The sequence below is a fragment of the Abrus precatorius genome, unplaced genomic scaffold (assembly GCF_003935025.1).
Source record: "Abrus precatorius isolate BTA unplaced genomic scaffold, Abrus_2018 Scaffold9, whole genome shotgun sequence".
Taxonomy (NCBI): Eukaryota; Viridiplantae; Streptophyta; class Magnoliopsida; order Fabales; family Fabaceae; genus Abrus; species Abrus precatorius.
The window spans coordinates 31961780-31978551 of record NW_020874439.1 but is presented as its reverse complement, the minus strand read 5'-3'; the positions used below and the strand labels follow the sequence as shown (position 1 = coordinate 31978551).

At 23.7% G+C, this 16772-nt stretch overlaps 1 protein-coding gene across 1 annotated transcript; it reads right to left on the bottom strand.

The window, feature by feature from the left end:
• Window positions 1-7429: 7429 nt before the first annotated feature.
• LOC113851237 (isoleucine N-monooxygenase 1-like) lies at window positions 7430-9295 on the bottom strand. Its single transcript, XM_027481709.1, has 2 exons — window positions 8315-9295; window positions 7430-8059 (listed from the first exon to the last, which is right to left on the bottom strand). Exons 1-2 carry the CDS (start codon window positions 9293-9295, stop codon window positions 7430-7432), a joined length of 1611 nt encoding a protein of 536 aa, XP_027337510.1.
• Window positions 9296-16772: the final 7477 nt, after the last annotated feature.

The window sequence follows — 16772 nt, the reverse complement described above, 5'->3', positions numbered from 1 at the left end:
CTTTCCCTGTTAAATAAAGCCTATATCCATATAATAACATTAATATTTTTACGAATCTATTAGTATTTTTTTAATCGAACAATTCTTTTAAAATATAATAAGTATATTTTCAAATAGTTAAAAAATACTAAATATCTAATTAGTCATACATATAAATGGAATGTATTAAAATTTATTGTTAAATTTACAATTTAAATATATTTTGAATTAAATCATTAAATTAATTCCAATAGTGTATCAATTCACACACTATCTATTTTTGTGAATTTGATTATTTTAATTAGACAAGTATATTTTAGTGAATTAAAGAAAAATATAATTGTTAAGAAAATTAAAGAACTAAATTTTAACAATATTATCATTTTAAAATGCTAGATTAATTATGTTTGCTACGTTTAGAACAATAAAAAAAGAATTATGCCTTATAAAGAAATTTTATGCCTATTTTATAAGTACAAATCATTTTTTTATTTTTTATTTTTCGTTTAAACCACATATAAGGTCGTTAAAATTTAAACTTGAGACCTATTAGGCTAGAATAACCCTTATCACTTGATTTACATGCTCGTTAGTCTTTAGTACTTTAACATGCATTAAAATAATTTTAACTTTTTTTTAATTTAATTTAGTCCTATAAATTTAATTAATTTTTTAATTTATTTAATTTTTAAATTAATTTTTCCTAGTAAACTTTTTCTCTAACTTTATTTTATTTTTTAATTTCTATTAATTCAAAAGATGTTTAGTATTTAATGTAGACATGAATTTATAATAAAAATATTAAAAAATTATAAATATATTAGATTTGATTAATGACAACAAATTAACAATAATTGTTAAGTATTTTTAATAAAAATGAATTAATTACAAATAAGAAAATAGTAAGTTTTTCGTCTCTTAACTTCAAAAAGTTTTGATTTAATTCATTTTAGTTTTTTTAAAAAAATTTATTTATGTTTATCTTTTTTTTTTAAGTCTATTACATTATTTAAAAGAGACATCTACGTAACGCTAAAATGACTTAAATAGCATTAAGTAATCTAATATAGATTTTTTTATTTGAAAAATTGTAAAAAAAAAGCTACAATTGTGTCAAGATTTTATATTGCATTGTCTTTTAAACAGGGAAAAAAAGGGATAAGGCTTTAACTCCTATAAACTTGTAATTTTCAACAAGACATTTGCTCGCATAGGTCCAAGTAGAATTGATTAATGTTATCTATGCCACTTCAGATTCACATATAATGTCTCTATTAGGTTATGATTATATTTGGTAAAATAAGTTAAAAGGTGTGAGTTTCTAGCTGTGAAGGAAATTAAAAATTATGAATTTGTAGTTAAAAGCTTCTAGTAGTATAAGTAGTTTATAAAATTAAAATAATTTAAAAACTTAATTGTGTAACTACCTAATTTTTATTAAATGACTTAAAAAGATATGTTATTATATTAATACAATATTAAAATTAACTATCACTTATTTTATTTATTTATAATCAATTAATTAAATAATTATATAAAAATAAAATTTGTATTCATATATATTTGAATATAAAATATTTTAAGCTATATATTGTTTAATATAAAATACATTTAGATAGAAAAGACAGGAAAATAAAAAAAAAAATGAATAAGATTATTGTAAATGTAAAGAGAACAAAAGATAATATGATTAACTTATGTAAATCAAGTTTTATTACATAACGAGTGAGCTATCTATTTTTAAAAAAGAAAAGGTAAAAAATGTAACAGAAAAAATGGTAGTTAGCTTTTAAAAGTTAAATGTTACTTTAGATAGTTTTTTAAAAACTACAAACTCCTTTCATTTTGTATTTATTAAATAAGATCTACAAGTTTATTGACTAGTTCAATGAGGGACAAGCTCCTAAATAAGCTATAAGATATATTTACTAAACATAACTTATATAATAGAGCTAATGAAAAAAATATAATAACTATAAATTTGAGGGAGCATTATATACTTTCTTTAAATTTATGATTATAATTATTCTAATATATTAGATATTAAATTATATTTATATTTTTTTAAATTAATCACTAACTTCACTATTTATCAATATCAAATTAACGATAATAATTATTTCACGTGTGAGAGAATATAGAATATTCTCTTAATTTATAAGGTATCACAAAAATTACAAAAAAAAAAAAATACACTTTCAAGATAAAAATAAAAAATAAAAAAAAGGTTAGAAAATTAAATCAAAACTAACACTAAGGTTAAGTAACAAAAATACTAATTTTACCTTCAAAATCATTTACAAACTATCAAAATTTTATGACAATAATTTAAATATAACATACATAAAACAAATATAAGATAAAAAAAGCAATCTTGGCTCAAATGTTATTTTAAAAAATTTAATTGTTTAAAATAAAATAAAATTAGAAAATTATCTTCTCTTAAAAAATAATTTAAAAATTAAATCAAATTAAAAATAAAAAATCTAAAATAAAATTTAAATTAAACACAATTAATTAAATAAAATAAAAATATTTACAAATTAAATTAAAAATTTATCAAAATATTAATAATACAACATCAACCAAGCCACTAAAATTTAAATAATTAAAAGTATAATTTTTTAAGAGTATGTTTTTTGAAAGAAAAAGTAGAATAGATTATATTTTTTAATCTTAAATTAAAATACTTTTATAACTCTTATACTGATAAATGTATGATTAATATATTTTGTTAATCTTATTTTTAAAATTAATTTTAAATATTAAAAATTATATTTATTATTTTAGTATAATATTTCTTTTTCTTAATAGAAGTGTTTCATATTTAATTATTTAGTATCAAATTTAAAATTAAGATTAATTTTTTTCAATTTTTAATTGTTAGTATTTTTTAATAGAGTACTGAAATTAACGACAGTGACATTAAAATGCTTTTGGTTTACGGGTCTAACTAAAGAGTATTCCTTAAAGAATTAATAAATTATAATTTTTAATAAAAAATTAATATCAATTTTATAAATTTAATTTAAATAGTATTATTTATTTATAAATTTTTATGTTAATAATTTTTTTAAAAATATTCATATAAAAATTATATTTATAGTATATTTTATTAAGTTGACAGTATTATACTAATATTACACTAAATTTAAACTTTTTTATTTATTAAGGTATGTAAAAAATTAAGATAATATTAATTTTTTATTATTTAATTATATATTTTTATTTATATTATTTGAATAGTCTACAAGTAAAAGAAATTTACAAATAAATGATAAATTAATTAACTTAGCAATTATTTTAGCAAAATACCTATATTTATTGGTATGCATATTTTTTTCTCTCTCTTTAAACATGTAAATATGAACGGATATAATAATATCTTATGAAAGTGAATATATTATTATATTTTTAAACAAAATTGCTACTTTTCATTTTTATTTTTCTTACCGTGTGTTTAATAGTATATTATAATATATATATATATATATATATATAATTTTTATTAAAACTCATAAGATTATAAAAAATATTATAATTTTTAATTAAAAATTTACTATTTATTAAAATCTATAAGATCCAACAAATTGAAAACTATATAAACAAAAAAATATGAATATAAATAATCCAACATACTACTCAAATTTAAATTTATTTTCTTCAATTTTATTCTTTGATCTACATTTAAATTTTTAATAAAACATATAAAATTAAAAAAATAATAAAATTTTGATCTTTAAAAAAATTGTTATCTCTTCTTTTAATTTCTATTATTATTATTTTTTATTTTTATATACTTCTTTTATTTGTATTTACCAAGATTTGAACTTAAAATTCTTCAAAATATTTTTTTTATAATAGTTTAAAATATTTAATTTTTTACATATTTTTAGGTACATAATAAAAAATGATATATATACCTAATATTAATTTTTAATTATTCAAACAATTAAATCGATTCATTTAAAAAACCTTACAAAGCTCTATTATGCTGTGTCTTTATGCAGTCATTTAGACAGTTAAATAAACATACCCCAATACTATATACGATCTGTGTATCCCACTCATGGAGGTCTAGTTATCCACCATCTACATCATGTTTCACTCCATACTTATTACAATTCAAAGCAGTACTTGGACTCCCAAAATAATGAAACTCTCTGTTCAATTTTTATGGTTGGGCTTTTAATATTTTTATGGCTTAAATTTTACGAGATTATTAGTATAAAGTTTTCATATTATAATTTAATTTCAATAGCTTTTCAATAAAAAATAAGCTTAATTAAATTTAGTTTTAAATTCAAAATTAACTTATGTAAACTAATTTTTTTAAGTCTTTTTGGCTTACTCTTTTCATTAGAATATATAACTTAGTTTTAATTTATTAAAAAATATTAAATTTTAATTTAATTTTTATCTGTAAATATTTATATTTTTTTTTATCTAAATTAGACCATTGTCATATTATCTAAAAATATGGCTCACATAAGAATTATATGACAAATTCAAATTTTAAATGGTTCACAGTAAGCCAATTAATTTTATACTAGATATGAAAATCATAGATTCATGTTTTTGTTGGAAGTAGCTAACTTTAATCAAGTAATTTCTCAAAGCAAAAATAGAAAATCACAAATAATATTTTTAATATTTTTTCGTTTATATCTATCATTTTAGACTGAGATTTTTACCATTATTAAAAAAAACTGAGAGAGAATATGAAATTTTGGATGAAGAGAGTAATATATATGGTGTAGCCAAAACAATACGAGGATTTGCATATGCTGAAAGATTATTAACAAAATTAAATGAGAGAGAATAATGTATGCATGTGAAAGTTATATAGACTCGATTATTGATTATTGGTATATTGTCTGCTTTCTCTGATCATCACAACTCCCTCTTTGCAAAATAGTAATAAATAATATGACTTGAAACATACTACCAAAATATTAAACTTTAGTGGTTATAATGTATTATTTCAGAGTTTACTTCAGTGCCTTGATTCAACTTTAATAAAAATAACTATTGCTTCCTTCTTTATATGTGTCACTCTTTCAGTGTCCTTTCTTTGTATATATCTTGCTAATGGTACCAACTACTAAAGTCTTGCATCAAAATAATCGCCGACATCTTGTTTGTATGCATCTATGATGACTCCTACTTTTTCTGAACAACAAATACAACGTGTTAAAATTGTATATAGATCGAGTTGATAGAATGTGCACAAGTTAAATATTGAAAAGCTTGCCAATATCTCCTAGTAACTTTAATATTTTGTTGGGCCCGTGCTGATGTGGAGAAATAAAAGAGAGAGAAGAAAAGTAGCACCATAATGCTTATGATCAGAAGTACCCATGGCTCTCCGAATGATGTTATACGCGGTTACCCCTAAATTGAGTCTCCATTCTTTACCTGCATAACGTGCTTTTAATGGGGACTCCATAACGAAGTTGCTTTATAATAATAATAATACCACAATTCAACAAAAAGAAAGTCATTTTTTCTTGTCACTTTTCTATACTCAAATCAGTTTACAGTCAATAACTCTATCCTCCATGTCAATTCTGCAAAAGACATTTATAGAATGAATATTAATAATACAATATTCACCCTTTTTATAGAGGGTAAATATTAAATAATTTGATGTACCTGATCCATGGTTACGATCTATCATTAACAGAAATCTTCAAAGTTAATTTATAATTTAAATTTCAGTGAAGAGCATTTGCATAATAATAATAAATAATCACACGTTAAGTTTTCATTTCTATTGCTACAAATAAACCAACGTTTGACTAAGTGTTTTCAAAATTGCAACAAAATTTTCAGATGTTTATTTCGGGCTCATGAGACTTCTTAACAAGATAGGAAACAAATTATCACAAACATATATCAATTAATATGAGAATTAATGAATGGACGAGTTAGATAAATAATTTTGAGCGAGATTAAAAATTTTGATTTTAAAAAAACTAATTAAACTAATTCTAATGGAAATGCACCAATTCGTGCGATCATAGAAAATTTGAAACAAAATTACATACACACGCTAACGCTGTAAATGTCACTCAACCGTGAATCATCATATTATATTAGTGAGAATCTTTGAATTATGTAATACTTAATATAAAAATTATTGGTTAACAGTGTAAAAAACACATGGTTAAAGAATTAAATATGGTCTGTTTAGGGTTTAGGGTTTATTATATAATTTCGTCTCGCATTGAAAATCAGAGGAACATGTGCATTTATTATATTTTCACTTTCGATTTCCAAGGCATTGGTTACAAGAACGATAAAATGGGTTGACCTGTTCTGTTTTAAGCCTGCTTAAAAAATAAGTTGAGTTTAATCTGAAATAGTATCTCATTCTGTTTCTATAACAGGTTGACCCATTTAAGAAATGAAAAATACTATACAATAAAAATAAAAAGTATATAACTGAAGTTTAACGTAAATAAATAATTAATTTTATTAATATTAAAATATAATTTTAATATTTATTAAATTTAAATATATATAAAAATAAGATGAGTTAACAAAATTTTAATTTTTATTATATTTTTTAAAAATTTTAACTTGACAGGTCAAATAATATTTTTAAGCTGGTGGAATGGATTAGATGGGTTGACGAGTTTCGAAATCCTCAAAATAATGTTCTTCGATTTAGTATAAAGTAATTTTTAAACTATATGAAAATTTATAAACTCTTAAGTTAATAGAAAGATTAACAAAATTTAGTGTTTGTAAAAAGTTATTAAGCGAAATAAATTATTCAAAACTTACTTTAGTGAGTGTATCCATCCTCTATTTCTCTCGTTAAAAAAATGATAAAAATGTTACGTTATGGTAGAACTGCTGCCTCAAAATCAAGATTTTGACGGATCTCAAAATTCCATATTGTCTTCTGAAGGTTAATACAGTATCACATATAGGTCACGTGCACAAAGAACCTATGCGACGTTGGACTATCAAACAAACGATGTCTAGATGAAACAGGTAAGAGGAAGAAAATAGTTTGGTACCCAAAGAAGAAATGGTTGACTGAGAATAAGTATAGTTCTATTTTTATCCCTTTTTATAGGGAGGGTGCATGCAACATTTTAGGACAACCAAGAGCTATCTATTTAACTTTTTTTTTTTTACTTTATTGTGAGAGATAGATAAAAAAGCAAAAATGACATGACAATGTAACATATAAAGTTAATTCTTAATTATTGAAATATCACAATAACATAAATTTTTCCAGGTACATTTTTAGTGCATTACAAGCACCATCGTCCTAAGCTCGACCAATTAATTTTGAGCCCTTCTTTACACTAATGACAATGACGTATTTACGTACGACTTTTTCATTTAGCGATTCATTCCCCTTATTTAACTAAACATTTGTTGTTTCATGTTCATATATGGGTCACCAAGGTAAACTTAATCTTTACTGAATTTAAAGGTGGTATAGTTCTGGGGATAATCTTGGTTTTGCCACTGCCACAAGTGGCTCAGCAAGAAGGATTTCATCGTTGGACTCTGCAAGGTTAATTGTTGAAACATTGGGTGGTGCACTCCAGGTGAAGCCATGAAGCAACCTAGCAAATAGCATCACAGTCATAGTAGTGCCAAGCATCACTCCAGGACAACTACGTCTTCCAGTACTGAATGACATGAGCCTCAAATCTGGATCAGTCAAAACGACATCCGATCCATCACTCTTGAGGTGTCGTTCAGGTTTGAACTTGAGGGGTTCATTCCACACTTTTGGGTTTCTCCCAAGTTCTTGTCTTCCTAGCATTACATGGCTACCCTTAGGGATGAAGTACTTTCCCACAACTGTGTCACTCATAGAGACATGGGGTGGAATGAAAGGTGCAATGGGATGAAGGCGAAAAGCTTCTCTTGCACAAGCCTTCACATAGTTGAGCTTTGGAATGTCTGATTCTTGAACAAGCCTTTCTTTCCCCACTACACTGTCCAATTCTTCCGTCGCTCGTTGGAGTAACTCTGGTTGGTTTATCATTTCAGCCAGTGCCCATTCAAAAGCATTTGATGGATTGTCCACTGTTGCAAGCATTAGTTCCTACAAGAAATAGTATGATTTGAGTTTGAGTATATATTGATGTTTAAATTTATGTTTTAACATGCAGAAAATAGAACTAACTGGCATGCACGTTGTTATTTTCCATCGCCTTTAATTTTCCATCTCTTAATTACAAAGTGACACTTGAGGGGAAGATAAGAAAATAGGTCAGCATATGATATATATGGTTATAGTGTTTACATATGCATTTGTAATGCATGTATGACAAATAAAATAAGAGAAAAGTAATATTACTATAATTTGCGCTTTGATTTCCTCCAATGTCAACGATGGGTTGTGGTTTGCATCTTTCAGGGAGAGTATAATGTCAAGCCAATCCTCTTCATTAACCTTTAATCCACCATTCCATTGTTTCATTCTCTTTTGAATGATGGGATCATGATGCTTATTCACGATCCTCAAAGCTTCTTTCACCTTCTTTCCCTGGCCATCCAAGTCAAGTCCCCTCAAGCATGGCATATAATCAGAAAGAGAAAAGGCATAAACATACTTAAGCAAATCGAAGATGGAATCAACATGTTCAACTTCCTCAAGACCAGGCCCTCCATCATTTCTACCTTCCCCAAAATATCTTGTGTTAAAAATAATTTTCCTGATCAAGTTACCACAATAATGCCTTGCAGCACTCCTAATGTTCACCAGGCCACCATCAACACCACCATCATCATAGTTCACATTTTTGCATTTGTTGTAGACGTAAAACATTAGGTTGTTAGCTTCTTCAGCCCTTTTGTCATGAAGCCATTGGTGCTTTTGTGGGGAAAGCAAATCATGGGTTATGATTTTCTTCATTTTCTTCCATTGGTTCCCAAAGGGCACAAAAATTGTAGTAGAATATCCACTAGTAATGAGATCAGTGCTCATGCTTAGTGATCTTGATGCAAAGGTTGCATCTTGTTTTCTCAAGAACTCAGTGGCTATGGTAGGACATGTCACTGGGATAACATAGGCATTTCCTAAGCGGATACATGCAATTTCAGTGTTCATTTCTTTCATGAGTTTGTGTATCCACTTATACACAGGTTTGTTTGCAAGCATTTCAGGAAGGTTACCAACTATAGGCCATGGTTTGGGACCTGGGGGGAGTTTTGGCTTTTGTTTCGTGGAATATTTCTGAATCAAGTCAGATCTTAGGGCTTTGATGATCATAATAAAGCCAGTGATTACAGCAAGCAAAGAAGGCCAGAAGCCTTGAAGTTGTGACAACAAAGGCATAGCTTTGAAAAGGGTTTTGGGACAAAAAGGATGAGTTGGTGAATTATTTGGCTACGGTTTAGAGAGAAAACGGAATATGTTTTTCCTTTTCTTTCGAATGAATGGCTCTGCTTCTGAGAAGTTTGATCACTGATGCCCTATTTATAGGAAGATAAAGTTGCACGCTGAAAAAATGACTTCTCAAACGACAAATATGTGAATTTCTTTTGGATATTATATGGCCAAAAGTCATTAGATGTGTTAAACTATTATTCTTTTTATTATTTATTCTTTAGTGATCAATCAAGCTTGCAAATAATAATAAATTAAAGTACAAGGAATATACAATCTCAATTACTTTTAACTGAATACTATGCTTATAAATTTTTTATACAAGAAAAATGTATATCATAATATGTTCTTTTTCAGGACAATGAAAAAGACATGCATAATTGGGTATTTTGGGATCTCTCAAGAAAAAGATATGCCTACTCGTTATATATGCTGAATATTTACGATGAACAGGTAATGTATATGTACATATCAATAATTTTAAGTTTGTACAGGTATATAAGAATAGAATGAAAATATATATGTTCTTTTTCCCTTGAATAAATGTTTTTAATATATATATATATATATATATATATATATATATATAATGTATGTATGTATATGTGTGTGTTTAAATTTTATTTACTTTTTAGTCTTTAAAAATTATAAAATCATGTGTTTTTAGTCTTTAATGAAAAATTATAATTATTGAAAATAAGTATAATTTAAACAAAAACTAAAATAAAAATATATTCAAATGTAATATGCAATTAATATTACAACATGTTATATCTTGCTTTGTTTAAATTAATACAAACATGTTTTACTGAAAATTTTCACACTCTAATTAATGGGAAAAATTATTAGCTGATAGGTTTGTTTCCGTTGGTATAAACATGAGTTAATAAAATAGGTTCTACTTAATTGTTGGTATTAATTGTACTGTTCGGTTTGTAATTTTAAGTACAATCTGTGGTCTTATTAATTCTAACTTTGTGATTATAAAAAAAAAAATTGAACTAATTTAACGGACATAATGTGTTTATCTTATAATAATAACAGACATTAATAATATATAATAAATTTGATGTACTTATAATAGAATTATTTGATAGTGTGATATATATTATATTAATAGTGTAAATTTAATACTTATATCAAGTGTTAATCGCTGTTTTCTTGAAGAAATTTTTATACGGTCCAAGTTCATGTAATTTTAATTAACTGTTGAAATGGTGTCACATGTCAAAGTTTTAGGATTTAGAGAATAATACATAAACATGACATAATTTCAATGGTGGAGATTACCTAATCCTGCACCATGTAATACTTTTTCCTTTCCCTGTTAAATAAAGCCTATATCTATATAATAATATTTGAATGTAGTACTAATCAGTAATTTAAATTTTTTATGTTGTTACAAAAGGACAAAGTTCGGAGTTTCAAGGTTTTCAAACATCCATGTACTTTGATTCGAGAAAAAAATAAAAAAGACTCAGTACGTTAATAAAATCTTTTAAAAGAAAAAACAAAGTTTCTGGATCTTTTTTACCTGAAAATAGTTGAGATAGAGGAATGAATGAAAAACAATAGAATGCAATATATTTGAATACCTCTTCATAACATTTAACACATTATAATTTTTTACACCAACTTGATTTACTGGGAAAACATTATGATAATAACATTAATTTTTTTTTATGAATCTATTAATATTATATTTTAATTCAAAAATTCTTTAAAAATATAATAAGTATATTTTCAAATACTTAAAAAATATTAAATCTCTAATTAGTCATAAATACTAAATAGAGTGTATTAAAATTTAGAATTAATTATATTTTTAGTCTTTATAAATATTAAGGGTATATTTGTTTTCTATTTTTAAAAGAATTTTCAATTTTTTTCTAAATATAGTATAGATTTATACTATATTTAGAGAAAAAAAATTAAAAACTCTTTTTAAAAGAGAAATCAAACATACTCTAAATATTTTGTGATAAATATTTATAAATTTTTTTATTAGAATTTAGTCCCTAAAATGTTAAGAAGTTAAAATTTAGTTTCTCTTGTTAATTCTCTTCTATTAAGTATTGAGCTGATAGATGGAAAGTCAGCTTAATCCTGTCACATGACACTACATGGCTTATCACATCATTCAAATTTTTTTATTTTTTATTAATTAAAATTAGTATTTTAAATTTTTTTTCTTAAACACATTCTACATAAATTGCAAATAAACTCATCTTTTTCTTCTACTCCTTTTTGCTGCCCTACCTTGCCCCCTCCCCATGCCTCTATTCCCACTCTCACCCTATCCCTTTCCTATTCTTCTTTTCCATATTTCCATTCCTACCATCATTTTTTTTAAACTGTAATCTCTCCTCCTCCCTTAAATCGCTATCCCACCTTGCTATCTCACTCCCACTATCTCACCCAACTCCAACCCCAATTCCCATCCTCTTATAATACTTATTATTAATATATTACATTTTTATGTTCATTGAGATTGTGTTGAATTCAGCGAGACATCTACATATGTACAAACTTAAAATTTTATCCACATTCGCGATTATTTACTCAAGAGAAAAAGAGGAAAGTTAGATTTTTAAAATTTTGCATACAAAAAATGTGTATATTTTTTCTTTTAAGGTTAGGATTAAAATATGGGGAGGAGTTCGAGTTGAGTGATGGTAAGAGTGTAAGTAGCAAGAGGAGTGTGAAAATTGAAGTTGGAGTGGATAGCAGAGAGGGAGATAGAAAAAGTAGGAGAATTAGAAGAGGGGTTGAGATTAAGATGTATGGAAGGATTAGAGTTTGGTAACGAGAGGAGTGTGGGCAATGAAAAATGTGTGGAGGTTGAAGTTAGGATGAGTAATAGAAAGGGAGATGGGAGGGGTACAAGAGTTGAAGTTGGAATTAGAATTAAGATGCAGGAAGGGGTTGGGATTTATTAATAGAAGGGGTGTAGATAACGGGAAAAATATAGAGATTAGAGTTGGGGTGGGTAACGGACAAAAAGATGATAGATGTATGAGAGTTGAATTTATCTTTTTTATAATGATAAAAATTTAATTTAACTGAGAGAAAGATAAGAGACATACGAGAGTTGAATTTATCTTTTTTATAATGATAAAAAATTTAATTCAAAATTTATTTTCTTTTATAATGATAAAAAATTTAACTCAAATTTATTTTCTTTATAATAAGTTTGTAGCTAATAATAAATTTTTATTTTTTAACAAGTTTAATTTCTAACATTTTAAGTTAAAATGTTGGAGAAAGATAAATAAAAGTATTTTAAGTCAGAAGTATAATAATAAACTACTTAATGTTTTTTGGTCGGTGCATGACAACCTTAAACCCCAGAATATGATACAGAGGGAGTACAAAAGAAATCGTGGGTTCCAAGGTTTATAATACCAAAGTTTCATTAATCGCTATTAATAATGAATTATTAATTAATAATGTACTAAAATTAAGGACGAGACGTGTGAAAACTACAAGTGCTTTCATGATTTATATTGCAAACGCATTAATGATTATTATTATTAAAATCTAAATATATAAATATTTTGTTAATCTTATTTTTAAAATTGATTTTAAATATTAAAAATATATTTATTATTTTCAACATAATATTATTTTCCTTAATAGAAGCTTTTCATCTTTAATTTTTTAGTATCAAATTTAAAAAATATTAAATTTTTTCTCAATTTTTTTAATTGTTAGTATTTTTTAGTAGAGTTCTAAAGTTAACGACAGTAACATTAAAATACGTTTGGTTTACGGGTCTAACTGAAGAGAATTCCTTAAAAAATTAATAAATCATGATTCTTTTATCAAAATTATTAAAATATTATTTTAAAAATTTAATTTAAATAGTATTATTTAATTATAAACTTTTATGTGAATAACATATATTATTTTTTGTAAATATTTATGTAAAAATTATAGTTATAATGTATTTTATTTAGTTGACAGTATTATACTAATATTACACCAAAGTTAAAAAAATTATTTATTAATCTATGTAAAAAATTAATATAATATTAAATTTTTATTATTTAAATAATATATTTTCATTTATATTATTTAAATAGTCTACAAGTAAAAACAAATTACAAATAAATGATAAATTAATTAGCAATTATTTTAACAAAATAATTACATTTATTGGTATGCATAATTTTTTTCTCTTTAAACATGTAAATATGAACGGATATAATATTACTTATGAAAGTGAACATATTATTATACATTTATTTAAAAATTGTTACTTTTAATTTTTATTTTTATTTTTCTTACCGTGTATTTAATAGTATATCATAAAAAAATTATATATATTAATTTTTTATTAAAACTCATAATATTATAACAATAAATATTATAATATTTAATTAAAATTTACCATTTATTAAAAACTATAAGATCTAATAAATTAACAATAAATTGAAAAATATATAAATAAAAAATTACTTTCTTCAATTTTATTCTTTGATCTACATTTAAATTTTTAATAATAACATATAAAATTAAAACATTAATAAAATTTCGGTCTTTAATAAAAATATGATCTCTTCTTTTAATTTCTATTATTATTTTTTTATTTTTATATATTTATTTTATTTGCATTTACTGAGATTTAAATTCAAACCTCTTTAAAAATTGGTCACGTGTTCGGTGGTATTTAAAAAATATTTTTAATAATAGTTTAAAATATATGAAAATTGATATATATACCTAATATTAATTTTTAATAATTTAAATAACTAAACCGATTCATTTAAATAACATACAAGTAAATATACCCCCAATACTATATACAATCTGTGCATCCCAATAGTGTATATCTAATTATCCTCTATCTACATCATGTTTCACTCCATATACTTATTACAATTCAAAGGAGTACTTGGACACCCAAAATAATGAAACTCTCTGTACAATTTTTATGGTTAAGGTTTTCAATATTTTATGTGGCATAACTTTTACTAGATTATTAGTATAAAGTTTTCATATTTTAATTTAATTTCAATAGTTTTTCAATAAAAAATAAGATAAATTAAATTTAGTTTTAAATCCAAAATTAACTTATGTACACGAATATATAACTTAATTTCAAGTTATCAAAAAATACTATATTTTAATTTAATTTTTATCTATAAATATTTATAATTTTTTTTTATCTAAATTAGACCATTGTCATATTATCTAAAAATATAGCTCACATAAGAATTATATAATATATTCAAATTTTAAATGGTTCACAGTAAGCTACTTCATTTTATACTAGATATGAAAATTATAGATTCATGTTTTTGTTGGAAGTAGTTAACTTTAATCAAGTAATTTTTTAAAACAAAAATATAAAATCACAAATAATATTTATTAATATTTTTTGTTTATATATATCATTTTATACTAAGATTTTTATTATTATAAAAGAAATTATTAATCTCAGCCTTAAACGTTGAGTTTGAGTATCTATAAATAAAAAAAATTATAAAAAAATTACAAAGTAATTATATTAAAGTTATAAAAATATACTAAATACTTTTTTTAATAATACGAGGACTTGCATATGCTGAAAAATTATTAACAAAATTAAATTAAATGAGAGAGAATAACATGTATGCATGTGAAAGTTATATAGAGTCGATTATTTGTATATTGTCTGCTTTCTCTGCTCATCACAACTCCCTCTTTGAAAATAATAATAAATAATATGACTTGAAACATACTACCAAAAATATTAAACTTTAGCTAATGGTACAAACTACTAAAGTCTTGCATCAAAATAATTGCCGATGTCTAGTTTGTATGCATCTAAGATGACTCATAGTTTTTCTAAACAAGAAATACAACGTGTTAAAATTGTATATAGATCAAGTTGCTAGAATGTGCACAAGTTAAATATTGAAAAGCTTGCCAAAGCTAACCCTGCCGGCTAGTGCCTGCACTAGTATATTTTAAGAAATGACACTATTGGTATCTAGCTAGGTTAGACTATAGAAGTTCCATTGGTAGATTAGCACTAATTCTAAGGTGTATATGCAAAAAAAATATGGAATATCACTTAAGATGGAATAAATAAAATTATCACGTTGATTATGTATTAATAATTAATTAAATAGTATATAAACACGTATGATTATGAATTCAAAATGTATGTTTGGTCTGTTTGTCTAAAATGCTTGCAGTAAACATTTTAAATTCATATCTTTTTAATATACTGTTTAATTAATTATTAACTCATCAATGTAAGATTTATATTATCTGATACTAGGTTTAGGATTTTAATACATCTCTTTCTCACAGCAAGAGAGGTATTTCAAGAGTTTGATTTTTGCTGTCTTTACATGTATAGATACTACATTAAAAATTCATGTAAAACTCATAGTTAATTACTAGTAAAAAAGACTTTTCATATGGGTTAAAAAAATTTTTTACGTTAATTTGTAACTAATGTAGATACATGCTAGACTTTATATCTCGGTTGTTAATAATCAATATAAAAAATTGTCATTTTCTACATTGATCGTTCATAATAATTAATATAGAAAATATTTTTTTTTTCATGTTCGTCTTGTCAATAAGTCAGTATTTTTCTGATAGTTTTAATATTTATATTAATATATTAATATATTTTTTTATGATTTAAAATATTGTTTAAATTAAATTAAAATTTATAAACGTCGGTGTTTATTATGTTTATCATATTTGTCATTATCCATCTTTATTTGAATCTATAATAGTGTTTATCAAATTATGTAACGAGAAAAAAATATATAAAATAAAGCAAGATAAAACTATTGATGTACTTAAAAAATCATTGTTGTTTTTGTTGTCCATGCAAGTTTCTAACTAATAAAAGCTTTAAAAACTTAAAAAAATCTTTGTTTGTCTTTAATTTATGTTATTTTATTAGCAAGTATCTAAAATTTTTTAATTTGAATTGATTTTACACCTATTCTCATAAATAATTAATGTATCTGACAAGTCCATTGTCTGAAATTTTTAATTGCACCTTGTAAGAAATAATTGATGCAAATTAAGAGTAAATGAAATTGTCAATGAGCAGTTTTAAAATTTGTATTGTCTAATATTTTTCAAAGTTTATATTTAATTTTTGATTGATTTTTAAGTTATATTTAAATAATTTATATTAAATAAAAATGATTTATTTGATAATAACTAAATTTTTTTAATTACCATATATATATATATATATATATATATATGATAGAATTTTCTTATATTAATTTAAGTTTAAAAATTTTTATACTGAAACTTTCCTTTAACTTTAGTATAATTATATAATTTATTAATATATAAATTATTAATATAATATTCTTCTTTTATATATATATATATATATATTAAAATACTAAAGTTATAGATAATACATCTAAACAATGGAATTGGAATTGAATAACGAATC

What these genes read in the sequence shown, in the direction of transcription:
- LOC113851237 (XM_027481709.1), bottom strand. Translation starts at nt 9,295, where the DNA reads ATGCCTTTGTTGTCACAACTTCAAGGCTTCTGGCCTTCTTTGCTTGCT. An exon ending in AAATCAAAGCGCAAATTATA is followed by an intron (nt 8,060 to 8,314) that starts GTAATATTACTT and finishes TATTTCTTGTAG; the next exon opens with GAACTAATGCTTGCAACAGT.